The sequence below is a fragment of the Siniperca chuatsi genome, linkage group LG21, assembly GCF_020085105.1.
Source record: "Siniperca chuatsi isolate FFG_IHB_CAS linkage group LG21, ASM2008510v1, whole genome shotgun sequence".
Taxonomy (NCBI): domain Eukaryota; kingdom Metazoa; phylum Chordata; class Actinopteri; order Centrarchiformes; family Sinipercidae; genus Siniperca; species Siniperca chuatsi.
The window spans coordinates 8,053,472-8,076,370 of record NC_058062.1 but is presented as its reverse complement, the minus strand read 5'-3'; the positions used below and the strand labels follow the sequence as shown (position 1 = coordinate 8,076,370).

General features: G+C 38.6%; 3 protein-coding genes across 9 annotated transcripts in view; 1 reads left to right on the top strand and 2 right to left on the bottom strand.

Moving 5' to 3' along the window:
• Window positions 1-1,250: 1,250 nt before the first annotated feature.
• Window positions 1,251-4,746, bottom strand: mrm2 (mitochondrial rRNA methyltransferase 2). 4 transcript variants are annotated; one of them, XM_044180232.1, is made up of 2 exons: window positions 4,390-4,746; window positions 1,251-2,868 (listed from the first exon to the last, which is right to left on the bottom strand). In XM_044180232.1, exons 1-2 carry the CDS (start codon window positions 4,676-4,678, stop codon window positions 2,432-2,434), a joined length of 726 nt encoding a protein of 241 aa, XP_044036167.1. In that variant the 5' UTR covers window positions 4,679-4,746; the 3' UTR covers window positions 1,251-2,431. The 4 variants fall into 4 exon arrangements, with proteins under 4 accessions (XP_044036167.1, XP_044036165.1, XP_044036166.1 ...); XM_044180230.1 differs by having other exon boundaries at window positions 4,378-4,745; XM_044180231.1 differs by having other exon boundaries at window positions 1,251-2,862; window positions 4,378-4,744.
• A 771-nt stretch (window positions 4,747-5,517) lies between these two features.
• Window positions 5,518-11,889, top strand: nudt1 (nudix (nucleoside diphosphate linked moiety X)-type motif 1). Its single transcript, XM_044180229.1, has 4 exons — window positions 5,518-5,710; window positions 5,813-5,973; window positions 9,084-9,229; window positions 11,479-11,889. Exons 2-4 carry the CDS (start codon window positions 5,822-5,824, stop codon window positions 11,649-11,651), a joined length of 471 nt encoding a protein of 156 aa, XP_044036164.1. The 5' UTR covers window positions 5,518-5,710; window positions 5,813-5,821; the 3' UTR covers window positions 11,652-11,889.
• Window positions 11,890-11,964: 75 nt separating this feature from the next.
• Window positions 11,965-22,899, bottom strand: part of snx8a (sorting nexin 8a) — an 11,235-nt gene continuing 300 nt past the window's right edge. Inside the window, exons 1-14 of one of the 4 annotated variants that reach the window (XM_044180225.1) lie at window positions 22,556-22,795; window positions 22,391-22,457; window positions 21,485-21,630; window positions 20,562-20,691; window positions 19,489-19,679; window positions 18,977-19,097; window positions 17,565-17,701; window positions 17,326-17,406; window positions 17,055-17,215; window positions 16,728-16,857; window positions 16,558-16,626; window positions 15,868-16,017; window positions 13,982-14,131; window positions 11,965-13,497 (exon numbers count right to left, since the gene is read on the bottom strand). In XM_044180225.1, coding sequence (XP_044036160.1) covers window positions 13,417-13,497; window positions 13,982-14,131; window positions 15,868-16,017; window positions 16,558-16,626; window positions 16,728-16,857; window positions 17,055-17,215; window positions 17,326-17,406; window positions 17,565-17,701; window positions 18,977-19,097; window positions 19,489-19,679; window positions 20,562-20,691; window positions 21,485-21,630; window positions 22,391-22,412 — 1,569 coding nt within the window. In that variant the 5' untranslated portion in view covers window positions 22,413-22,457; window positions 22,556-22,795 and the 3' untranslated portion in view covers window positions 11,965-13,416. Of the gene's footprint in view, window positions 13,498-13,981; window positions 14,132-15,867; window positions 16,018-16,557; window positions 16,627-16,727; window positions 16,858-17,054; window positions 17,216-17,325; window positions 17,407-17,564; window positions 17,702-18,976; window positions 19,098-19,488; window positions 19,680-20,561; window positions 20,692-21,484; window positions 21,631-22,390; window positions 22,458-22,555; window positions 22,796-22,899 lie in introns of those variants that run through there. The other 3 variants (XM_044180227.1, XM_044180226.1, XM_044180228.1) reach the window with 3 other exon arrangements.

The following is a 22,899-nucleotide window of genomic DNA, read 5'->3' as shown; positions in this document are numbered from 1 at the left end:
CGCAAGATTTCTGACAGAGGAGTGAAAAGAATTATCAGAAGAGTTGTTCAAGAGCCAAGGACCACTTGTGTACAGCTTGAGAAGGACCTGGAATTAGCAGGTACAATTGTTTCAAAGAAAACAATAAGTAATGCACTCAACCGCCATGGCCCTAATGCACACTCACCACGCAAGACTCCATTACTGAAGAAAAAGCATGTTGAAGCTCGTTTAAAGCTTGCTGCACAACATTTGGACAAGCCTGGGACATACTGGGAAGATATAGTGGGGTCAGATGAGACCAAAATTGAACTCTTTGGATGCCATAATACACAGAAATGGCACTGCATATCACCCCCAAAACACCACACCAACAGTAAAGTTTGGAGGTGGAAACATCATGGTGTGCGGCTGTTTTTCAGCATACGGTACTGGCAAACTTCATATAATTGAAGGTAGGATGAATGGAAAAATGTAGAGACATTCTTGATAAAAATCTGCTGCCATCTACCAGGATGATGAAGATGAAACGAGGGTGGACATTTCAGCAAGACAATGATCCCAAACACACAGCCAAGTAAACTCTCAGTTAGTTTCAGAGAAAACAATAAAGCTGCAAGAATGGCCCAGCCAATCACCTGACTTGACTCCAATTGAAAATCTTTGGAAAGAACTAAAGATCAGAGTTCATAGAAGAGGCCCACGGAACCGTCAAGATTTGAAGACTGTTTGTGTGGAAGAATGGGCCAAAATCACACTTCAGCAATGCATGCAACTCGTTTCTCCATACAGGAGGCGTCTTGAAGCAGTCATTACCAACAAAGGCTTTTGTACGAAGTATTAAATGAATTTCAGTAAGTGTGTTCAATACTTTTTCCCTGTGTCATTTAACATTATTATACATCTTTCATCTATTATACATCTATGGTTAGATTTCTTTGCATGTGTGGATTGCATGGGTTGTTACCAACATCTGGTGAAAATTTCATGTCAATAGCACTTTAGAAATATATTTACTGAGAAAAATGGTGACGTGTTCAATACTGATTTTACCTGCTGTATATCAAGCAACCATTTGCAGCGGTTTACATTAAAACATCAAGAGTGAACACTACTAGCTAGCACTGTAAAACATGACTTGTTTACTTGTCTTTATTATGAAATACAGTAATCATTTCTCAGTGTGGAGGCCAGGATATATAGTTATAGTATAATGTATAGTTTTCCTACCTTTTCTTTAGTATTTATAATCATGCACCAAGCACACCTGATTGTCAAAGTATCACAAATTTATTTGAGTAATATTAGCTTAAAAGTGGTACAAAAAACATCATTACTAATTACCACTAAGAATGCATGTGTTTTGTGTTATTCATTTGTCATTTGTACATGGGAGTGTCATTCCCCATCTCTCTCTCTTGTCATATTAGCTATAATTAAAGTTATATAAAGTTATCTGTACATGCATGAAAAATGATGTATTAAGGAGGGAGGGGGCCCACTGAGATGGCATATGCACAGGGCCCAAATATTTGTGCTATGCCCTTGATGAATGGTACAATTATGCACATGACATTGTAGACATTATATTAGCAAGGTCTATACTGTGAATCTCTATATACATTTCTGTGAAATCAAACATATGTGTTGTGTCTTTTGTAATGTAGCTCTGATAGAAACATCCTTTTATTTCATTACCAGTGGTTCTAAACTAGGGTCAGACCAGAATCAAATCAGTATTAAAAAGCACAAAGACAAACAAAATAAATAGTACTTTCCAAAGTGTTCAGCACAGTGATTTAAAGAAGAATCATAAAAGAAAATGTGTCTACTGGGCTGAAAACATTTTCCCAGGAAATGGACATCTCTCCGCTGTCAGAGAGCAGAGCTCGACAACACTTGCAGCGTGCCAAGCTATCAGCCCACTTCCCATTAGTCATGCTGTATGTGACTCTTATGTCTTAGGTTTTCCCTTCATAAGCTCTCAATGAGGGAATGATTACATATTTCTACATGGCTGGCAGTGCATATTATTAGCATAAGCAGCACTGGTAAATGACTTTCTGTAACAAAGCAAATACCAAACTGTGTAGAACAAACACTGTGGGGCAAACAATAACTTGAGAGAAGACACAGCATTGGGCTCTTGAGGAATATCACACTGATGATTCTTTCATAGGTTTACATATTACTGATTCACTGCTGCTACTGTGTTCAGCTTGCAGGGATAAAAATCAGCACCATCAGTATGTAATGTGTCTGTGCCTGCAGCTGTGAGCCTTACTGATGCCTCAACAGTGCCACCTTTTGATCAAAGTTATTAGGTAAGCCTCTTCTTCAGGTTCACTCATCAAAAACACAGTGTGCACTTATGTGAGTCTCCAGAAAACATCTAAATTGAACAAATTGTTCATTTTAGGATAGACATTAGAAAAATAAAAGACAACTATGATCATTTTACTGGCTTTCTGTACATTCTAGCGAAGAAATATCTCTCAGCCGAATCCTTTCTGCTGGCGTTTGGCTTTAACGTCCGAACGCTACTGAACACACTTGAGAGTTTCTCCTGGAGTTTATGAGCAAGGATCCCGTCCCAGTATTTACAAACCAGAGAGCCACCTGGCTGTAAAATCTTCTCAGCCAAGTCTATCAAAGACAAACACATCATGATGAGTTTCTCGTGGTCCATATCTCGGAAACCGCTGGCGTTGGGCGCCATGTCGCTCAGGATGACATGAGCCTGGCCATTGGGAAGCAGCTCCAGCAGCTTGGCGTGTGTGGCCGGGTCAGTGACATCATGACTAGACAGGAAGTGGGCACCGTCCAGAGGCGGTATGTTCAGCAGATCAATGCCAACAACTGTACCATGTGGTAACTCTGGATCTAGGACTCAAGAAAACATTTCAACTGTAATTTACAAGGAGATATTTCTGTGGTGTGTGAACGTGTTAATGTGTTACTTCCATCATAGTTGATGTATCACATAGTACAAATAGCCCACCGGAAAAACTGGAAACGGGCTGAATCCATTAGTGGTGGTTTGTTTGTTAAACCGCTTTTAGGTACTTTTTAATCTACTGTTTCAATATTAAGTTAATAACATAATATATAAACAACTATTACTATCACCACACTTGTGGGGTTTTTTTTTTGCATTTTTAGCCCCAAATTATATATATTTCTGCTAACCAAAGTGCTTCAAATTTTCTCATGTGAACTGCCTATCTTCTAAGTAATCACTAGTTTCCATTAGTTAGAAAACAACTAAGTTACAAGTGTCTGAATATTGATTTTCATAAACCAGTGGCTGCCTGCAAGGTGGAAAAAACACAAATCCAAAGTCTGAAACAGTATGCTTTAAAAATATGTTAAGTAAGGAATATGGGATTTGTATTACATGGACTAAAACACGCAAGAACACTTGAGAGGTCTCATGCATGTGGCATCAGCTGTGACATCTACAACATAACTTTACATTATGTTTAAAATAAAACTGCAGTACATCGATGTGGCTTTCTGAGTTGTTCCCTGCATTTGTATGAAGTTTAGAGTCAACTGCAGTGATGTTTCATAATTACTAAAACTGCTACACAATAATTATTTATTGATTATTTAGTGCAGAAACTCAAAACTTTTATTAGTCTAATGATGATAACACAATAAGGATTATAAAATCATTTACAAATTGTCCATTATTTATAACTTACTGCAGCTCCAGCCTTTAAATGTAGTATTGTTGTTCCCTAACTGTCCATAAATGCTGACAGTACCACAGTAACACAGCATGTATTACATGATTACAACAGAGATGGGCAGACACTGAATAAAACAAAAGTCATACCAAATAAAACGACGATGTGATATTTAAATGACAAGAGTCAAAAACATATTGATTGTCCAAATAATGTTAATGTTGCCCAAAATAATCATATCCTCCAGTACCAGAAGCTCCTATCTTGGTCAATGATTTATAGGACAAATGGATCACTTGATTATCTTGAAAAATCTGTCAAATTGTTTCTCCAGTATTATTTATTCCTCTACAGATGACTGCAGTCAGAAGGACATTTTAAAAGCACTGCAAGAATTGTGACATTTACAAGGATTTAGTAATAAATAAAAGCTCATTCTCCAATAAAAGATAATGTAGAACAACTGCTTCAATTAACTTAAGTAAGCCAAGAAGGGTAGCCAAGATCCATAGTACTTTATATCTACAATTAACGGGGGTGGACATAATGGACAGAAACACCATAAAAGTTACCAGAGTTGAACACAACCCCTCTGACACAGCCTCAACAGAACCTGAAGCTCATAAGCTCCACAATGCTGCTGCTTTCATATCATACTGCCTGGTGTGTCCCTGTTATTGTGTCCATTCGCAGATACCTGTCTCACCTCCTCTCTCACCTGTCCCGGCTGAGTTGACCTTCTGGACTGCCACCTGGCTCCAGGCTCCAGGTGCAGCTCCGCAGTCCACCACACTATATCCAGGCTGTAAAAGCCCAAACTTGTCATCTATCTCCAGCAGCTTGAAGGCGCTTCTGCACCGGAAGTGTTGGGCGTGAGAAGCTTTGACATACGGGTCTTTGAGCTGCCGCTGCAGCCACCGCTGTTCGGCGGGAGTTTTACCCTTTAACTTCTTCATTAAACAAAACGAGGAGTGTATAGACCTCCTCTGCAAGAAGAGGCACCACATTGTATTCACTGGGCAGGGTTATGTATCGCGTATGATAAACTGCGCATGCGTGAAAATACAACTTACCATTGGTCAAAGACAAAGACTGTGCGTAATATCTATATATGTCCCCTTACTGCAAAACACTGGCAATAATAGTTCCTATCTGGGATAGTCATGTTTCTTTCATGGAAACTGTTTTTCCTGCCTTCATCACATCTCACCCAGACTACTGTAATACAGTCATACCTGAGGAAATCAGGCACTTCTTTGACACTTTGTTTTTTATGTAATTTGTGTACTTTTTGTTGTTCCTTTAAATACCCTTCATGTCTTGTATTTAAACCGTCCTTAGAATAGTAATCTTTATCATGAAAAGATATATTTTGGATTTGTACCATATTCATATTTCATATTTGCACTCTTTCCTACTTTGTACTGCAACTGCTGCACAACAATTTCCCTCAGAATAAATATTAATCATGTCTGTCTTTTATTACTTTTTATACCATAAAGCCCTTTGTAAATATCATTGAAAACAAGGTGCTATATGAATAAAGTTGATTATTATTAGTGGTTGGTAGTAGTAGTAATATTATCAAAGGTTGGTATGACCTCCAGTCAGTGATCATCACAAGACAACAAACATACAATGCAGTTATTTTGTATTTTCATAACATTCTGACACATTATATATGATATATATTGATATTTATATACAAAATTTTGAAAAAGATTTATTTATATTTTAATCACACCGTGGGTCATCTAAAATGAACAGGTGTGTAAAGTGAGTGAGTGGTTTGACTGGAGGACACGCTGGTGTTTTAAACCCATACCGCTGCAGTTTCTAGTCGAACATGTTTCAAGGTAACACATTTCAACTGATCTTCCAAGCAAATGTTGGGACTCGTGAATCCAGTCTGACGTTGATTTGACCAATCCGTAATCCTACACATCAGCGACGATCATGTGACGACTGTAGTGCTGCACGCGGGAAAAAACTTCTTATGTCCTTAATTTGTTTGGTATTTGTGGGCAGAAATTGAACAGGTAAGGGTATTAACGCTGAGTTGACGGTACGCATTCAGTTCCGCCTAGCAGCAGTATTTACATTGTGTTTTTGTAACGTTAGATTTCTTCCTCTCCTCTCAGACAGGTGGGATGTTGAGCCCCAAGCTGCTGACCCTGGTGCTGGTGGTCCAGCCGGGCAGAGTGCTGCTCGGCATGAAGAAGAGAGGATTTGGGGTTGGGAAGTGGAATGGGTTTGGGGGCAAAGTTCAACCTGGAGAAACTATTGAAGATGGTGCAAGGAGGTAAATTCATCTCGCCAGTTGTTATCAGGAGCCTTCAGGACACCCTCCCTATTATTTTAAAGGAAAAGCAGTTTGTTAAAAATATTTTTTGACAAAGCCTGAATGAAAACAAGCAATAAAAGCAGTAGAAAAGTCCATGTTTATTCATCCTGTGAAAAAACAAAGCATTTCTTTTCTTTCTCTAACAGATTTTAGAATCTCTTGAAGGAAAAAAGAAAGTTCGACAAGAATTAATTGATTTCACAATTCATGTTTCAGCTTCACAATGCATATTCTCACATCACAGCTTTGAATTTGCATTATATCATGCCACGCTGGATATCGTTACACCTCTAACATTAATAATAACAACATAACGCAAGACATGGAGCTGTGGCATGACAGTGTAATGTCCAAGTGTTAAGGGGAGGATAGAAAAGCATATTTGCTCATTTAAGATGTTAATTCATGTAGTTTGTAAGCTTGACAAAATAAATGAATGTTTAGTCTGGACGATGTGTGATCATCAGTCATCAGCAGGAGGCCCTGAAGGCAGGTAGGCCCTGTCTCAAGCTGGTTTATCTCAAATATGAAAAACAGACCTGCTTTGTGTGAATGATGATCAAAGGCTGAATAAATCAGTAAAATCTCAAGACTGTTAGTTATGCTTTTCAACCAGAACACTCAAGACAGCCAGACAGTTGTCAATATTGGAGGAAGTAACTGACCAATCCTAGTTCTTTGTATCAGTAAAAATACTTTATGTTGTGATTGCTGCGTTGGCTAGTAGCTTGATAAACCAATCAAAGAAAAGGTCTTAAATCAAGTGTTGTTACTCAAAACATTTAGACAGAATCCGTTGGTGTATGTGTACTTTCTGAACTGTGTGCTGTTCAGCTAAACCTAGATTCAGACAGGTCTCTGAAGTGAGATTTCTAAGATACAAGATTCAAATCTTGTAAGCTATGTTACATCATAGTGTTTTACTATATTTAGCTTTGCATGAGAAAATGGAAGAAAAAGGGAGACAATAATAAAGGAATAAGCACTTAACATGGTACAGTGCATCCGGAAAGTATTCACAGCGCTTCACTTTTTCCACATTTTGTTACGTAACAGCCTTATTCCAAAACGGATTAAATTAATTATTTTCCTCAAAATTCTACAAACAATACCTCATAATGACAATGTGAAAGAAATTTGTTTGAAATCTTTGCAAAATAATTAAAATAAAAAAATAAAACAAAAAAATAACATGTACATAAGTATTCACAGCCTTTGCTCAATACTTTGTTGAAGCACCTTTGGCACCAATTACAGCCTCAAGTCTTTTTCAGTATGATGCTACATGTGTGGCACACCTATTTTTGGGCAGTTTCTCCCATTTTTCTTTGCAGGACCTCTCAAGCTCCATCAGGTTGGATGGGGAGCGTCGGTGCACAGCCATGTTCAGATCTCTCCAGAGATGTTCAGTCGGGTTCAAGTCTGGGCCCTGGCTGGGCCACTCAAGGACATTCACAGAGTTGTCCCGTAGCCACTCCTTTGTTATCTTGGCTGTGTGCTGAGGGTCGTTGTCCTATTGGAAGATGAACCTTTGCCCCAGTCTGAGGTCCAGAGCACTCTGGAGCAGGTCTTCATCAAGGATGTCTCTGTACATTGCTGCATTCATCTTTCCCTCGATCATGACTGGTCTCCCAGTTCCTGCCGCTGAAAAACATCCACACAGCATGACGCTGCCACCACCATGCTTCACTGTAGGGACGGTATTGGCCAGGTGATGAGCGCTGCCTGGTGTCCTCCAGATGTGATGCTTGCCATTCAGGCCAAAGAGTTCAATCTTTGTTTCATCAGACCAGAGTATTTAGTTTCTCATGGTCTGAGAGTCCTTTAGGTGCCTTTTGGCAAACTCCAGGCGGGCGGTCATGTGCCTTTTACTGAGTGGCTTCCGTCTGGCCACTCTACCATACAGGCCTGATTGGTGGAGTGCTGCAGAGATGGTTGTTCTTCTGGAAGGTTCTCCTCTCTCCACAGAGAAACACTGGAGCTCTGTCAGAGTGACCATCGGGTTCTTGGTCACCTCCCTTGCTCAGCTAGGAAGAGTCCTGGTGGTTCCAAACTTCTTCCATTTACGAATGATGAAGGCCGCTGTGCTCATTGGGACCTTCAATTCTGCAGAAATGTTTCTGTACCCTTCCCCAGATCTGTGCCTCGATACAATCCTGTCTCGGCGGTCTACAGACAATTCCTTGGACTTGATGGCTTGGTTTGTGCTCTGACATGGACTGTTAACTGTGGGACCTTTTATATAGATCGGTGTGTGCCTTTCTAAATCATGTCCAATCAACTGAATTTACCACAGGTCAACTCCAGTCAAGTTGTAGGAACATCACAAGTATGATCAGTGGAAACAGGATGCACCTGAGCTCAATTTTGAGTGTCATGGCAAAGGTGTTTTTTATTTTTAATAAATTTGCAAAGATTTCAAACAAACTTCTTTCACGTTGTCATTATGAGGTATTGTTTGTAGAATTTCGAGGAAAATAATGAATTTAATCTGTTTTGGAATAAGGCTATAACATAACAAAATGTGGAAAAAGTGAAGTGCTGTGAATACTTTCCGGATGCACTGGAGATACTGTATCAGAGTAGGACTTAAAAATCCTACACTTACACAAGAATTCAGAGTGTATTTGGTTCAGCTTTTAGGGAAGCAGTGTTTGGGGGAAAACACCACTAAACATTGAGAGTCGGCTGCAAGTAATTGTTCATGAATGCACCATTCGGGCAGATTTTTAAAAAAACAATCTGCAGTTTTATTTCGATATTTTTTTCCCGACATTTTACCAGACTTTTATAAGGAGGAAATAAACAATGTGTCAATATAATCTTGCAAACTCAAAGGTCCACTTGCAAGATTTTCTGGAGCTCTCAACCACATCTTACTGTCTTCATCAGTGAATGTAGTTGACCTTTGTGTCTGTTTGTGTGGGCTGCACAAATAGATTCTCTGTTTGGGAAACACTAATCACTTTACCATCTTTACTTGCTTTTAGTGTCTGTGTGACGTGTACTGTGAGTTTATTTTAAAAAATACACTTTATCAAATATTTATTTGATGTTTTCATTTTTAGAGAACTACAAGAAGAAAGTGGCCTCACGGTGGATGCTCTCGAGAAGGTCGGAAATATCAAATTTGAATTTGTTGGAGAAACACAATTACTCGACGTCCATATTTTCAGAGCCGACACTTATAATGGAGAACCAACAGAATCAGATGGTATGTTTCCACTGCACCACACTGAACTGGGAAGAAGTGAAAGCAAGTAGTGGTAAAGGACAACTCCAGCATCATTTTTTCTCTAATTTTTATGTTTATAGGAAAATCATAATCATAGTGGAATAACTGTGGAAAGTGATAATAAAGTTAGATTTTAGATAAATGGAGCTGGAAAACGGCACTATCATCTTTAATAGGAACAACTCATAATATTAAATAGCATTCGTTTTAAATCCATTATTTGTTACCGTGATAAACCATTTTCAAGCACTTTGGAGGTGAAGAGGAAGACTATTTTTGTTGTACATAATTCCACGTAACCGACAAAAACCCTGTAATCCTGCAGAAACTTTCCATTTTCACTTTTGGTTCCCCTTAATCTTGACTTCCTTTCTCAAAGACTGTGAAGGCTTCATGGCAATTTAAGTTTGGCATTTGCATTGAAGTTTAGATAATGAGGCCTTCTGAGAATCAAAACAGTTTTTGATTGAAACACTTACCTGGGAACTTTTTCACAGACATGACTGTGAGCAAGGAGAGCATATTAGTTAAGGGGTAGAATCTATAAGTGGACTCTCAGTAGTAAAGGTTAAAAGACTGTAAATACACAAAGGAAAGAAGAGGCCCTCAACAGAAGGAATGCAGAGACCTGCAGTGATCTGCATTTCCTGAGAATTTAGTCAAGGTCAACTGGGTCAAGCTTAGAGACACACAACAAAGCGCAGCTCATGGAGAAGTCAAACAGCCAAAGGGGTGAAGAGATAAATGGAGGAAAAAACTTGAATGAAATGTGCCAAAGATAGTGCTGCTAACACTGATTTGACAAGATAAGAAGCAATAGCTGAAACTTAAGGACTAGTATGACTTTAAAGTGTAAAGTTTCAGAAGCAGTCTGAGCAAGTGGTAATGTTTACGAAATCAGAAATCAATTCACAGGATCCTGCAGATGAAAGTTAGCTACAAAAGTTAGCTACATGTTTTGTAGTTACAGGAGAAGCCAAGCCTCGGTGGAAAGTGTGATTTTTTTTTTTTAGTCAGGTAATTGATGCCAAAGTTCTAACTAAATTTCCTCCTAAAATTATGTATTTTATAAATTTCCACAGTCTGAGATCTTCTGATTTGTTTGTACCCTTGAATTATGCGTCCATATACTGTACATTTGTTGGCATTAGCACTGAAAGGTCCAGTGTGTAACATTTAGGAGGAGCTATTGGCAGAAATGGAATATAATATTTATAAGTATGTTTTCATTAGTGTATAATCACCTGAAAATAAGAATCGTTGTGTTCTCATTACCTTAGAATAAGCCGTTTTTATCTACAGAGGGAGCGGGTCTCCTTCCAGGGAGGCCACCATGTTGCAAAGCCATGTTTCTACAGTAGCCTAGAACGGACAAACCAAACACAGGCTCTAGATAGGGCTGTTTGCGTTTTTCGCGAGTTTCGTGGCCACCGTAGTTTCTCCTACACGCTTGGAAGGGGAGGGTGAGGCGAGCTGTATTGAAATGGTTTCAATCTGCCACTAAATCCTACACACTAGACCTTTTAAAGGGTAGGTTCCCATTTTTTTAAGTCTGTTTTAAAACAATACTCACATGCCTGTATGTACTGTACATTGAAAGAGTAACTGGTCACTTTGATTCCTCCTCTCCATAGTGGCTGTATGTAGAATTCCCTTCTCAGCACAACTCCATTATAAGAGAATGGGGGTCATTCGTCATTCTGTGCAACACCTCATTCTAAATTTCTGCCAAAGTTAAAATGAGGCTTCTTCAGTCAGAGTTAGGAAGTGGAGAAAGTTTTTTATGATGATATTCCTGCTTTTTGTTGCTATGCCTTCACTGCAGCTCAGCAGGGAAATGCAAAGAGGGATATCTGTACTAAAATGATTAACTTTGGTTTGTTCATCTGAAGCCTCACAGTAGCTTCAGATGCACTTTGGAAGGCAATGAAGACGGTGGAATTAATTCTCTTGCATTGGTGTTGAGCTAGAAAAGGATTTCTTTACAGTCAGTGAACAATAACTCTTTCAATGTAAATGTGGACATGTGGGTATTGTTTTAAGACAGACTTCAAAAGACACATACCTATAAGTGTTTTTTAACTTTCAATTCAAAAGCACAATCTTTTTCCTCATAGAGAACAGCGATAAACTCAATAATTTATGAACCTCCTGTAATATCTCAAGGTAGATGATAAAAATTTGTTTCATTCTCAGGTCTACTTATTATTTTCTCGTTTGTTTTCTAGAAATGAGGCCTCAGTGGTTTGAATGTGACCAAATTCCTTTCAGTCAAATGTGGGCTGATGACATCCTGTGGTTCCCCCTGATGCTCCAGAAGAAGAAATTTGTTGGATACTTTAAGTTTCAGGGTCATGAAGTGATCCTCAGCCATAAACTGGAGGTAGTGGAGGAACTGTGAGACAACCTGGGAAGAACTGCTTGTCTGAGGACATTTATGACTGGGACAAAAAAGCATCAGCCTTCCAAATTTCTTCTTTAAATGCTGAGGATATCCCACTGTTCAGTGTTTGTTGTTCAGTTTCATTTGTGGGAGAAAACGGCAAGACTCGTGAGAACCACGTTAACTGTACATGTTGAGTGTTTACTTGTAAAATGACTGGAACATATTGAGATTAAACTTTTGTTTAATTTTGAAATATTGCCAGCTGAATATATTCTTTTTTTTAATCACGCTTTACATAATTTAAAAAAGCAAAAAAGCTAAGCAGCAATACACTGAAAGAAATCTCATTTTATTTTTCAGGATAACTGATTTAACATAATTCAGCAAGGATTTCTTCAATAAAATATTTACAATATCTACAATAAGCATTTTATTGGGTTTCATATTCCTTGCAAGTTAACTTGATTCCCGATACTTTTTGCCAAAACAAACGTGTTTCATACTGTACACACTTTTACAGTTTATTCATACAATTAATTTTAATATATACATATCCTGATTTGCATATTGGCATCTTTCATTTCAACACAGTCAGTTTGTGTATTTGAGATGACATCAGTTGGTGACAATTTGTGAGCTAACTTCCAAAACATGAGCCCATATGTGGCAAACTGTCCCTTTGAGTTTTATATATCATGTTCTGATTGACTGTATGTGTGAAGACAAAAATGTGCATCATTGTTTTCATGCCAAATATCTGAAAAGTAGAAGTCTAATAGTATATGGAAAATTCAACAATATCCAGTATCGAACAAATTTAAATTATGATGTCTGCAACTATGAAAAATAGTCTTCATCTATTAAGTGATATGGCCAAAAACCTTACAGTGTAATTAAAGAAATGAAGGTGGTGATAATTAAATGTTTTAATTTGATCTGTTATGTGATTTATTGCACAGCTGTATATTTTAGTGAATTTATATCATATGTCTTTGGTAGTAAATCAATAGATTATAGTGTTATTGTTGACATTATGCCACTCGTTTTTATCAATAAATCTCTGCCCTTTGTAGTATTGTACACTTTGAGTGTAGGCCTTTCAAAATAGCTTATAAAATAAAACTGGGAGTCTTGCAAACAATTTAAGCAGAAAGCAAAGATGTTGCTCTACATATAAGTAAACACAATAACAGTAAGAGAAATAGCACAATTGTCCATTAAAAATGCAAAGTATGCTACTACACATCCTTATAAGCTCAAATCTGTATCAAAAATACATTGGTCTAAAGTTATTCAGTAAGTCAAACCAAAAACCTTCATGTCTGGAGCTGTAAAAAAGTCCCATCCTTTAATAAAGTAAAACTTTCAGTCCCTCGCAATTTTACTCAACTCTCTTAGTGTATAAAACTTCTTAGGAGGTTAAGTTATAAACAGAGGCTTTAGGAAATGAGTTGCATAAATATACTGTCACGTCTGACAAGCTGACTGGTCCCTTGTAAAATAGCATTTAGAGGATTTTCCTTCCTTGAATTGGAAATGGACATCAATTCCTCATCGAGCAGAGCATGAAATGACAGATTTATGAGCCCACTGTCTTACATGATTGATCAAACCCAAAATAAATGCAGAAGTTGAGAATCCATTTACACTGAATGGAATATATATTGTGTAATATACGACTTTGTAGAAGGAAAACAGTTGTGCATTCTACAGTTATTTTCCAGTTTCTGATCCTCATTAGCGGCAGTGTTTCTCTCCCTCCACCTTGTGTATTTAGGTTTCAGATGGGGGGTTTCAATCCGTTATTGCCACCAAAGAGACATCCGAGCTTTGGCTGGAGTTCATTCCACACTTCTCCCATCTGGAAAGAAAGCAAAAAGTGACTTCTCTTTACCTAGATTTCCACAAAGCTCTTAATACTAATAGAATAAAGTGCATCAAAATCTTGCTTAGTGGTTTGCAGGTAATCATTTTCAGGAAACATCTAAGTAAAATTAGCTTCAAGTACTTTGAGATCCACAGAAACCTCATAATGTTGCTATATTGGAATTTGATAAAGACTAGGTTCAGATAGAGGCATCTAACCAAAGAAATATATACCTTGTGCTTTATTTGATTTTAAAATAAGCAAAAGGTATATGGGAGATTCACTCATTCATGTGAAATGTAAGCCAGCTAAAATCCTAGAAAAGGAGATTATCCTTCCAGTGATACCATCCATCATTATTAGTTCTTTCGTTGGACTTTAAAAGCTAATTTAAAACTGATTTGACCCTCCTGGAGGGTCACTGTATCCACGTAGAGAAGGATCTGTAGAAAAATGATTTCCACACAAGCAGCCTTACCTCTCTGTGTCCTTGGACCTGAGAATTAACAAAAGCTCCCAAAATGTGGGATGTGATTGGAAGGTAGATGAAGATCAGCTGTGTCTCTTGATGAAGGCAAAACAGGGAGAAGTAGTTACGCAGCTCCATGGTCTGAATGGCATTTTCTTGCTATTAACAGGATAATAAAAATGTAAAAATCATGAAATTGTCACCACTTATCAAATGATGATAATAATCAGCAACGTTTTCTGTGCGGAAATTTTCCTCCAATGATACCAGAGATGAGATGAGGCCGATAAATCTCTCAAAGCTCACATTACCAAAACAGGGAGATGCCCATAAGTAATTTCATTAAATTTGAATTGGCTCTATATTTGATTCACAAATGAACTATTGCTTAGTCCTGTTCATCACCAACTCATTCGGTTACTGACACCAACACTGGTGTCTGTCACTAATGAAGAAGCCAAGTATAAGCTTGCATCATGCAAAGGAGAGAAACAATCAAAGTTATAGGATGTTGCAGACATTGTAAAGTTACAAGCCAGGCTGCATTAACCTCAGCATATTACTCTACTTTTACTAATATCTGTTGTTAGCCATGCTAGTGATAATGTCGGTGGGTCCATCACTAGTCCAAACTGAAACTTACTGACTTACCATGAAATTTGACATTCATGGTCCCCAGAGGATGAATCCTACTGCCTCTGGCTGATCCCCTGGCTTTTACTCTAGCGCCACCATGAGGTTCACATTTTTCTTTTTGTGAAATATCTCAATAACTATTAGATTAACATGAAATTTGGTACACACTTTCATGTTCCCCTTGGGGTAAATTGTAATTACTTTAGTGAACTTTTAATCAGTCCAATAATTTGGTTTATGACCAAATAGCCTACCTGCAAAACTCATGACATTCCCATCAGCCTCAGCTGTACTTGTTGTAATTAGCTAATGTTAGCATGCTAACACACTAAACTAAGATGGTGACCATGGTAAACATTATATGCATCAGCATGTTAGCATTTTCATTGTGAGCATGTTAGCATGCTGACATTAGCAATTAGCTCAAAGCCTCACTGTGCATAAGTACACTGTCATAGAGCTGCTAACATGACTTGTTTAGATAGAGATGACCCACTTTCTTTAGAACAATGTAGCACAACTAATATTAGTGGATGTTATGTGATCCCATCGTTGTTGAACAATAGTTTTCTTGCAAATCAATACTAAACTTTTGGTCACTGGACATAAGTAAATGCGCAAATCTCCTCAACTCAGTTTTTTTTTTCTAACTGCTTTGAAGCCTAAATCAACTTTTATTTGATAGATTTTCCCATTAAAAACAAAATGCTGCTTGTTTCTGAAATATGGAAATCTATAACACCCTGTCTGTTGATGTAATAATCTAAACACCTCATGGAAAGGGACTTAAAAATCAGTAACTGATTTTAGTAACTGAATCACAGTTAATAACAAGGTGGGTCAACTGACAAAACAGTCATCTTTTCGGCTAATTTATGACCACATATGCTAAACACAGGCAAACCACACTGACTAAGAGGAACTACAGTCACAAGATGAAAACCAACAGGGATACAACTGTATGTAAAAAAACCTCTCCAGATATCTCACATGTCTTTTACTTATACCCAGTGGATGTTGTTTAACCATTTAGTGAATGCACTTATGAAGGTATCGAGTAGAATGCTAAATTTGAGTATTGGCTGATGGAGGGTTACATGATTTGTCCTGACTGTGTTTAAGGGGAGTGTATTAGCAATAGATACACTCAGGCCAATTTAGCATTTTATTTATCAAGTATTAAATGACTTCAAACAATATGCTATCAATCAGGAAGCATCCTGATCCTAAAAATGTGGAAACTGAAAGAGATTGACCACCTGAACAATTCGGGATTCCAGCTGCTCCACAGATGCCTGCTCTTTGGGCTGCACCGTGGCGCTCATCATCTGCCTCTTCATCACACTATACTTGTGCAGAGCTCTCTGGTGCTCATGGAGCACACCCTTCTCATGGCGCTCACATAGATCCTAGAGAAAAACACAGTCACATAAAGCTCTTCACATTTGCATCACAATGGCATGGTAATATACATAACAGCCAAAGGAGAATTGACTGCACAAATTATGGAAGTACCTTAAATATTACAGTTAATAGATTTAGTAGAGGCTATGGAAAATGCCACTTTATCTGCCCACCAGTCCCCTTGTTTAATCTCTGCAACCCACCCACTACTAAGAACTACATTTCCAAGTGAGAAAAAATAGGGTGTATTATTGTTAAAATTACATCAGTACATAATAACCTGAATTTAGTTACTAACTGAACCTGGATTTACTGTTCATATACAACTCCTCATCGTGTCTCTCCATCAGAAAACAGGAGATTGTTTTTAATGCCTTGATGGATAAAATCAGTTTTGCAGTGCTTCATAAAGTGAGCATTATTGGCCTACAATGTGAAACATGCAAACATCAAAACAAAATCACCTGTCATGAAAGGTTGGGGACCCCTGTAGGTGGGCTCAGGTTAAATGAGCAAAGCAAAAACCAAAAGTGAAACTGACTCACTCTGTACGACTGCAGCAAATCCAGGAAAAGATTCAGTTTTTCCACAACATCATCCTCTTCCCGTCTGCCCTGGGGACATTAGCAAAACAGCATTTACTACCCAGTGCCAGTTTTGGACAAGCACAGCAGAGCAGGTGGTGGGGATGAAGGAGTCGGACTGAGGGCTGTACCTGCTGAGCCGCTTTGTCAGATAGCACAGCGAACTCCACGGACAGACTCTTCAGAGACTGACGGAGGGTCCCCCAGGTGCTTTGTGAAGAGGCCAAGGAGGGAAGAGACGAAGCATCTGAGCCCAGTGTACTGACAAAAACAGAGTTATTACAGGGACACAATGTAACATTGTAGTGTCTAAGCTTCCAAACTCATTTCAAGCTGACAAGCATGAAGAGACACAACAACACAGAGGATTTGGAAACTTATTAACATTTGTTTTCTCAGTCCAGAACCCCTGGATACTAGAGAAAGACTTTAACTTTATACTCATAATAATGAAATACCTGAGCTCTCTGCCAAACATCAGAAGATCAGTTGCATTCTCTCTAGAGCGCTCCGCCATTTTCTCAGCTCTGTCCCGCAGCTTGTGGAAGCTGTTGTGAATATTTCTAATCAGCTCTCTGCTTGTCGAGAACTGAGCCTGAATGTCAGCGGGGAGATATTCCTACAAAACAGATCCAACAAAGCTCTTTGAAATTTTAAATGCAATTGTTAATTAGTCATTTGTGTGGGGAAAGTATGTCAGGATTTTTCCATTGCACACATGTGACAAACCTTTGCCAGGGTTGCGATTCTGTTGGTCATGAACTCATCGCCCATTTTCTTGTAAGTGTCACGCAGCTTAGTCTGAACATCCTGTTTGGGAAGAGGGGTGAGGAGTGGGTGAGTGGAAAAAAGAAACTGAGTAGCTGGAACAGAATGCATTTCACTATCAGCCATCATGATGATAATGCTAATTGTGCACTAGCCTTGGGCCACAAACTGAGGCAGCAAGTTACCAAAATACTACATACGGAGCCATTGAAGGTGAGAAAGGTCTTGACCAGCTCATCCTCTGAGAAGAAGGGATGCCGTGCCACCAAGTTAATGAATCTGCCAAGAGCACGTCTCCTCCCCTCGATGAACTCACGCTCAGAGACGGAGGTCAGGACTGTGGACAGATACCAGAGAATACTAAAATCTATGGAATCATTTTAGTAGAAGTGCACCCTGAGAACACATTACACAGTTTGATCAGGAGTGTTAACGTTGGTAGAGTTGGAGCTATAAACTATAAGGGCAGACAGTCAGTTTAAACTAATGTGAAACCATGTTTAAGGCCAATTTTTATAATGTAGCATCCCTTTTAAATGAATAGGAACATCAAAGGAGAACTCTACTGATTTTACAAGTCAAAGTGTGTTTACAGGTCTTGTGGAGCACTACTGCATATGTGAAAAGAAGTTGTATGAAGCCTCCAGAGGGAGCTGCACGAAGTCTGGTAAAGTGCCTCAAGTGAAGTCACTTGAGTCAGCGTCAGTTGGTGCTGAAGACTAGTGCTGAAGTTTGAATATGAAAATAATCAGGGGGTGTGGAGTTTGAAAGAAGTGAGCTTTCCAGACCTCTGTATATCTAGCCTGAGGCTAGCGGCTCGAGGCTACATTAGCTGCTAATAGCATAACACACCCGAATCTCCAACTGAACTGTCTGTGGTCAACTTGCATTGTGGGTAATGTAGGCTTCCTGCTGCATCTATTTTAATACTTTTTTTTTTAGAACTGTCCATCGTGAATCCAACAATGTTATAGAAGTGCAATGCATGTAAATGTATTGTTTGCAGATTCTTACTGACATCCTGAAATCCTCACAATTCTGACACTGATTATGTATGAACAAGGAATAATCATATATATACACACTGAAGTAGATCTTGAGCTACACATATCAGTGGGATGAGAGGAAAAGAGGAAAACTGGCGGGATGGCGGATTTACATGCGTGGTATTTTTTTGACATATTCTGTACTTGATGAAGATCTCTAATTGAGAAATTGTCTAATCGAGTGTTTTGCAAGGATTCCTCAGTTTGTGTGTGTTGACATAATTATCATTCCAAAGCCATTGTGGACTGAAACAAGTTCATTTTACGCATCACTAGTTTCCTTGTTTCTTCCAGGCAGTAACATTGATGAATGACAATGACTGTGTTTGAAACAATAGAAACTGCAGGAATAACAGTTTGTATTAACATTAGTAACACAACTCTCAGCTACCAGAACTCCCTGGATACTTACTGCTGACCTTTCAGTAAAGTGTTTAAACTCAAAAAATCCTAACAATGCTCTGAAAACAATAATGGGTTCAGAAACAATGACTCTAAGATGGAGGAAATGCAGAAACAAAGAAATACAATGGTAACTGTGTAGATGTTCAGACAGAGTAACATACCTCCCTTTAACATTCTTTTAGGTGGCAGTGCCGGCACCACTCTGTAGGCAAATCTCTGAAGCAAAACCTCATGGAAGACATCAAAATCACTATAGCGCCGATAAACTGATATCTTATAACGCTAAAAAACAAAAAGCAAAGAAAGAAAATAATCATAAAATGAACAAGTGCATACAACATTCTTTTGGAAATTTAGACCTAGCTGATAATGGAAGGGTTGAAATCAGTACTTTTCTTCATGTAGACGGGAAATGTTTACTCAACAAAAAACACTGACACTATTGTAACAGGAGCCCCAGAATAAATGATGTAATGTCTGTCTACATACATTTATATATTTCTGCAGCAGTCAGTACAGCCATGGTGTTACTTCAACCCATTAATCGCCAATGTCATCAACGTAAGGGTAGGACAAACATGAAGAATACTGCGCCACATTTTCAGCCTTTCTTGTTGTTGAGGTTATTCTAACACAATCATTTACATGCAGTACGATTTATGGGATCCCTTGCCTGGCTGGTGACCTGGTACTCCACATGTTTGAGAAACAATCCCTTCTTCTCGGGTATGAGTTCCACCTGGACTGTGTCTCTGACCAGCAGTTTGTCCAGCGTCTGGGACACCGTCAGTACGTCCTCTTGAGCTGGCTGCATCCTCAATGCACTCAAGTCCCTCGGCTCCCCGAGCTGAGGTTTTGGTAACTCTGTCAAGCACACAAACAGCACCCAACTTCTAATATTTGTTTTTTATGATTAAATCGATAAATATAGAATGGAATGGATTTCCTATCTGTGAGGAATGCTGGTGTCAAAACCACTTTTTCAACAGATTACTACGTGTCTCGCTCTATTTGTCTCTAGCTAGCACAGCATTGTGTATGGTGTCCATGTGAACTGTTATTCATCCCTTCCTGTACATTCCAAGAAGGTCATGAATTGAATGCAATGTACAGCAACAAATGCAGAAAACTTGTTCTTGCACAGATGAGGAAGTGGCATGCAGCTAGCTACCATACTGGCCACACCTGAAATAACAGAGAGAGCCTTAAATAATCACAGAAGGTTGGGAATGGATCTAACTCAAGCCAGCATAATGGCTACCTCTATGAAAACCATAAAACTCCCCCCTATCATCTTCCCACTGTGGGACTAGTGAAAGAATGCAACATTTAAACATAGCTAAGGCTTCTCTACCAAAATAAATAAAACAAATGAAGCTGAATTAAGTCAAACTTTTCTACTCTTGTGGAAGAAACAAAAAGTATGGGTTGAAAATGTATATTTTTGTACAAATACATTATATATAAATACTCCCAAATGTCCCTCTACCATTACAATATTATGCAGTATATCTAATTTAAAACAACAGGTGGGTGTATCCAAGTGGTAGACTGTCACAGAGAATTTCTATTGGAAATGAAAACTTGAGTCTATGTGAGCCAATAAAACGTTGCCCTGTACAGGTGAAATGTCTTAACAGCAGAGGGATGGCTGAGGGTGCCCTTGGACACACAGAGGAATTATCAAGCTACTCATTAAGCGCAGCCTTTGCTCTGCTCTGCTGTCACTGTGACACTATCACCTACCCTGTATGCAGTTCTCCAAGAGGTTGGGGCTTGGTTGCTTTCCTTGCTGAGCAAGAGCAATCAAAGCGAGCGCTTTATAGAGTGACAGCTTGCTCAGGAATCCATCTGTGGAGTCAACATGCTCAGCAATCTGAAGGAGGACAAAGACAATATAACCTGAAGGTCACCGTTTTTCAGTCCAAGATCTAAATTCAACTGTGGTTTGCATTCCTCTATGCAAAAAGTGCTCACTAGACACAAAAGCGATGACATGCTGAAAGGTCAGGAAAAGGGAAATTCTACTGAACCATGAGCTGGCTCTGAAATATTCCAGACTTTATACACTCAGAGCAATGGTAGAACACGGATGTGTTGTACCATTAGCATATATCTCAGCATTAAAAGAACCAAATCTCACAAATTGTGAATAATATTAATCCCATGTCTTTAAGTCTGCTAGCTTACACAAAGCTTGTACCTACTTGCTATTGTTAAGACATTACACCTATATCTATCTTATCAGAACAAATATTTGTGTATATCATATACTCAAGTGTTTAACTTATTAATTTATTCCTTTGATTAGAACAATAAGGGGTATCAGCCTTTTTAATTTACCAATCAATAATTATTTCACATTCCAGCCCCTTGTCACCCTGAAACCTTGAGTCTATGTGAGCCAATAAGTGGATATAAAGAGTATGTGGATGGATGCATGGATAGATGAGATACACCTCCATTATGTAAATTCAAGGTATATTCATTATAACAAGCTGTATCAGGCAGGTAAAAGACAAAAAGTGATACTTGTTTGAAAATGTTATTTACTGTTGTTTATGGTGGGTGCTGCCTCTGTTTCATTACAAACTATCGCAGTTTTTTAGAAACTGTTGCTTCCTGCAGCATCTTGATTTGTCCCCCACAGTAAAGTGTGAACCACTCACCTGGCCTAAAACCGCCTTGGAGAGATCAGCCCTTTGGAGCAACCGCTGAAAAACTTCAACCTGCACTCTCTCATCTGTCCTACAGCGGATGGCCTCGTATACTTCCCTGTAATAGGCAGGAACTGAGCCTAAAAGAGGAACAACACCTACATAGCATCACAACCACCCAAGCATGAGAAATCGTTCATCAGCAGCACACACACAAAATAGGACCTTACTTTACATAAGTGGTACTCAATGCTGAAATTATGGTGATCTTATCACCTTTTACACAACTGCTTATTTTATTTCTATCATATGACTTTATATTATCCCAACACAGATTATACAGCTTTTGCTCTGATCATTTAAGGTATCCATAAATGTAATATTTTCAGAGACAAGGAGAACCTTAGAGAGTCAGTACATTAAAAACCTTCTCAGAGCCTTACAGCTGTGAATGGTAGATAAGATGAAGATATGAAACGTCAGGTAATTTCAGTATATGAATGCTGCTATAGCACTGCAATGCACAACTGTTTTTCACGTGGCAGGAAAAAAGCATCAAAACTTTCATAACCTTTTGCACCTCTGGCATTATCTTTAACAGTAATATTCACTGCAGCTCAACGGATATCAAGAAAACATTAACAGGTGTTTCAAAACAAGATCAACCACTCATCACTCATGAAGTGTTTTAGGTTTTAAGGTGGAGCAACTTCATTCCGAGATCTTCATGTACCCAAAAGTTCTCATTGGTTACTTCACACCGCGACTTCACCAAGCAGAAACATCCACATTTTAAAACATCCAGTAAAATATTTTTGACTAGCTTGACACTGAAACACCAAACAAAACAGCAAAGTAATCAGGAAATGCTATGGCAACACTGTGTTAAGAAGACTTTAAGAAGTTTTCGTACTGTACCTTCATTGATCGCTCCTGCCATGGTTCAGACTGTCATGTGAGCACAAGAGCACCTCCATGTGATTTCCTGCAGAAAAGAAAAAACAAGTAATTTATTTCTTAAAGTTGTAGTGAACGTTGGTTAAAGTCCAAGTCTGGGGGAGAGCAGTATAAACTGACACTTACATGCACTGGTAGCTAATGAGTGTGTCATAGCGTGTAGCAAACTAAAGTTTTAAGTTTTGAAGGTGTGAAGAAGCGCTGGTGCGTGTGTTTATGTCCCAGCAGCTCCTGTCTAACTCTGTGAATAATGCAGTCTACATTTCAGCAAATAATATGGCAATTATTGTCTTATTTCGTCCTGTTTATTTCCTGGTTTCACTTGTGCAAGTTAATTTGGTTTGATTTTCTGTTCCTCATTCTTCAAACTCGACATAATAACGCTGCCTTAAAGTACTTTCAGATTCCCGAATATGTAAAGTCGTAAATACGGCTTTCGTAATATTTAAATGCCATGATGAAACTATTTG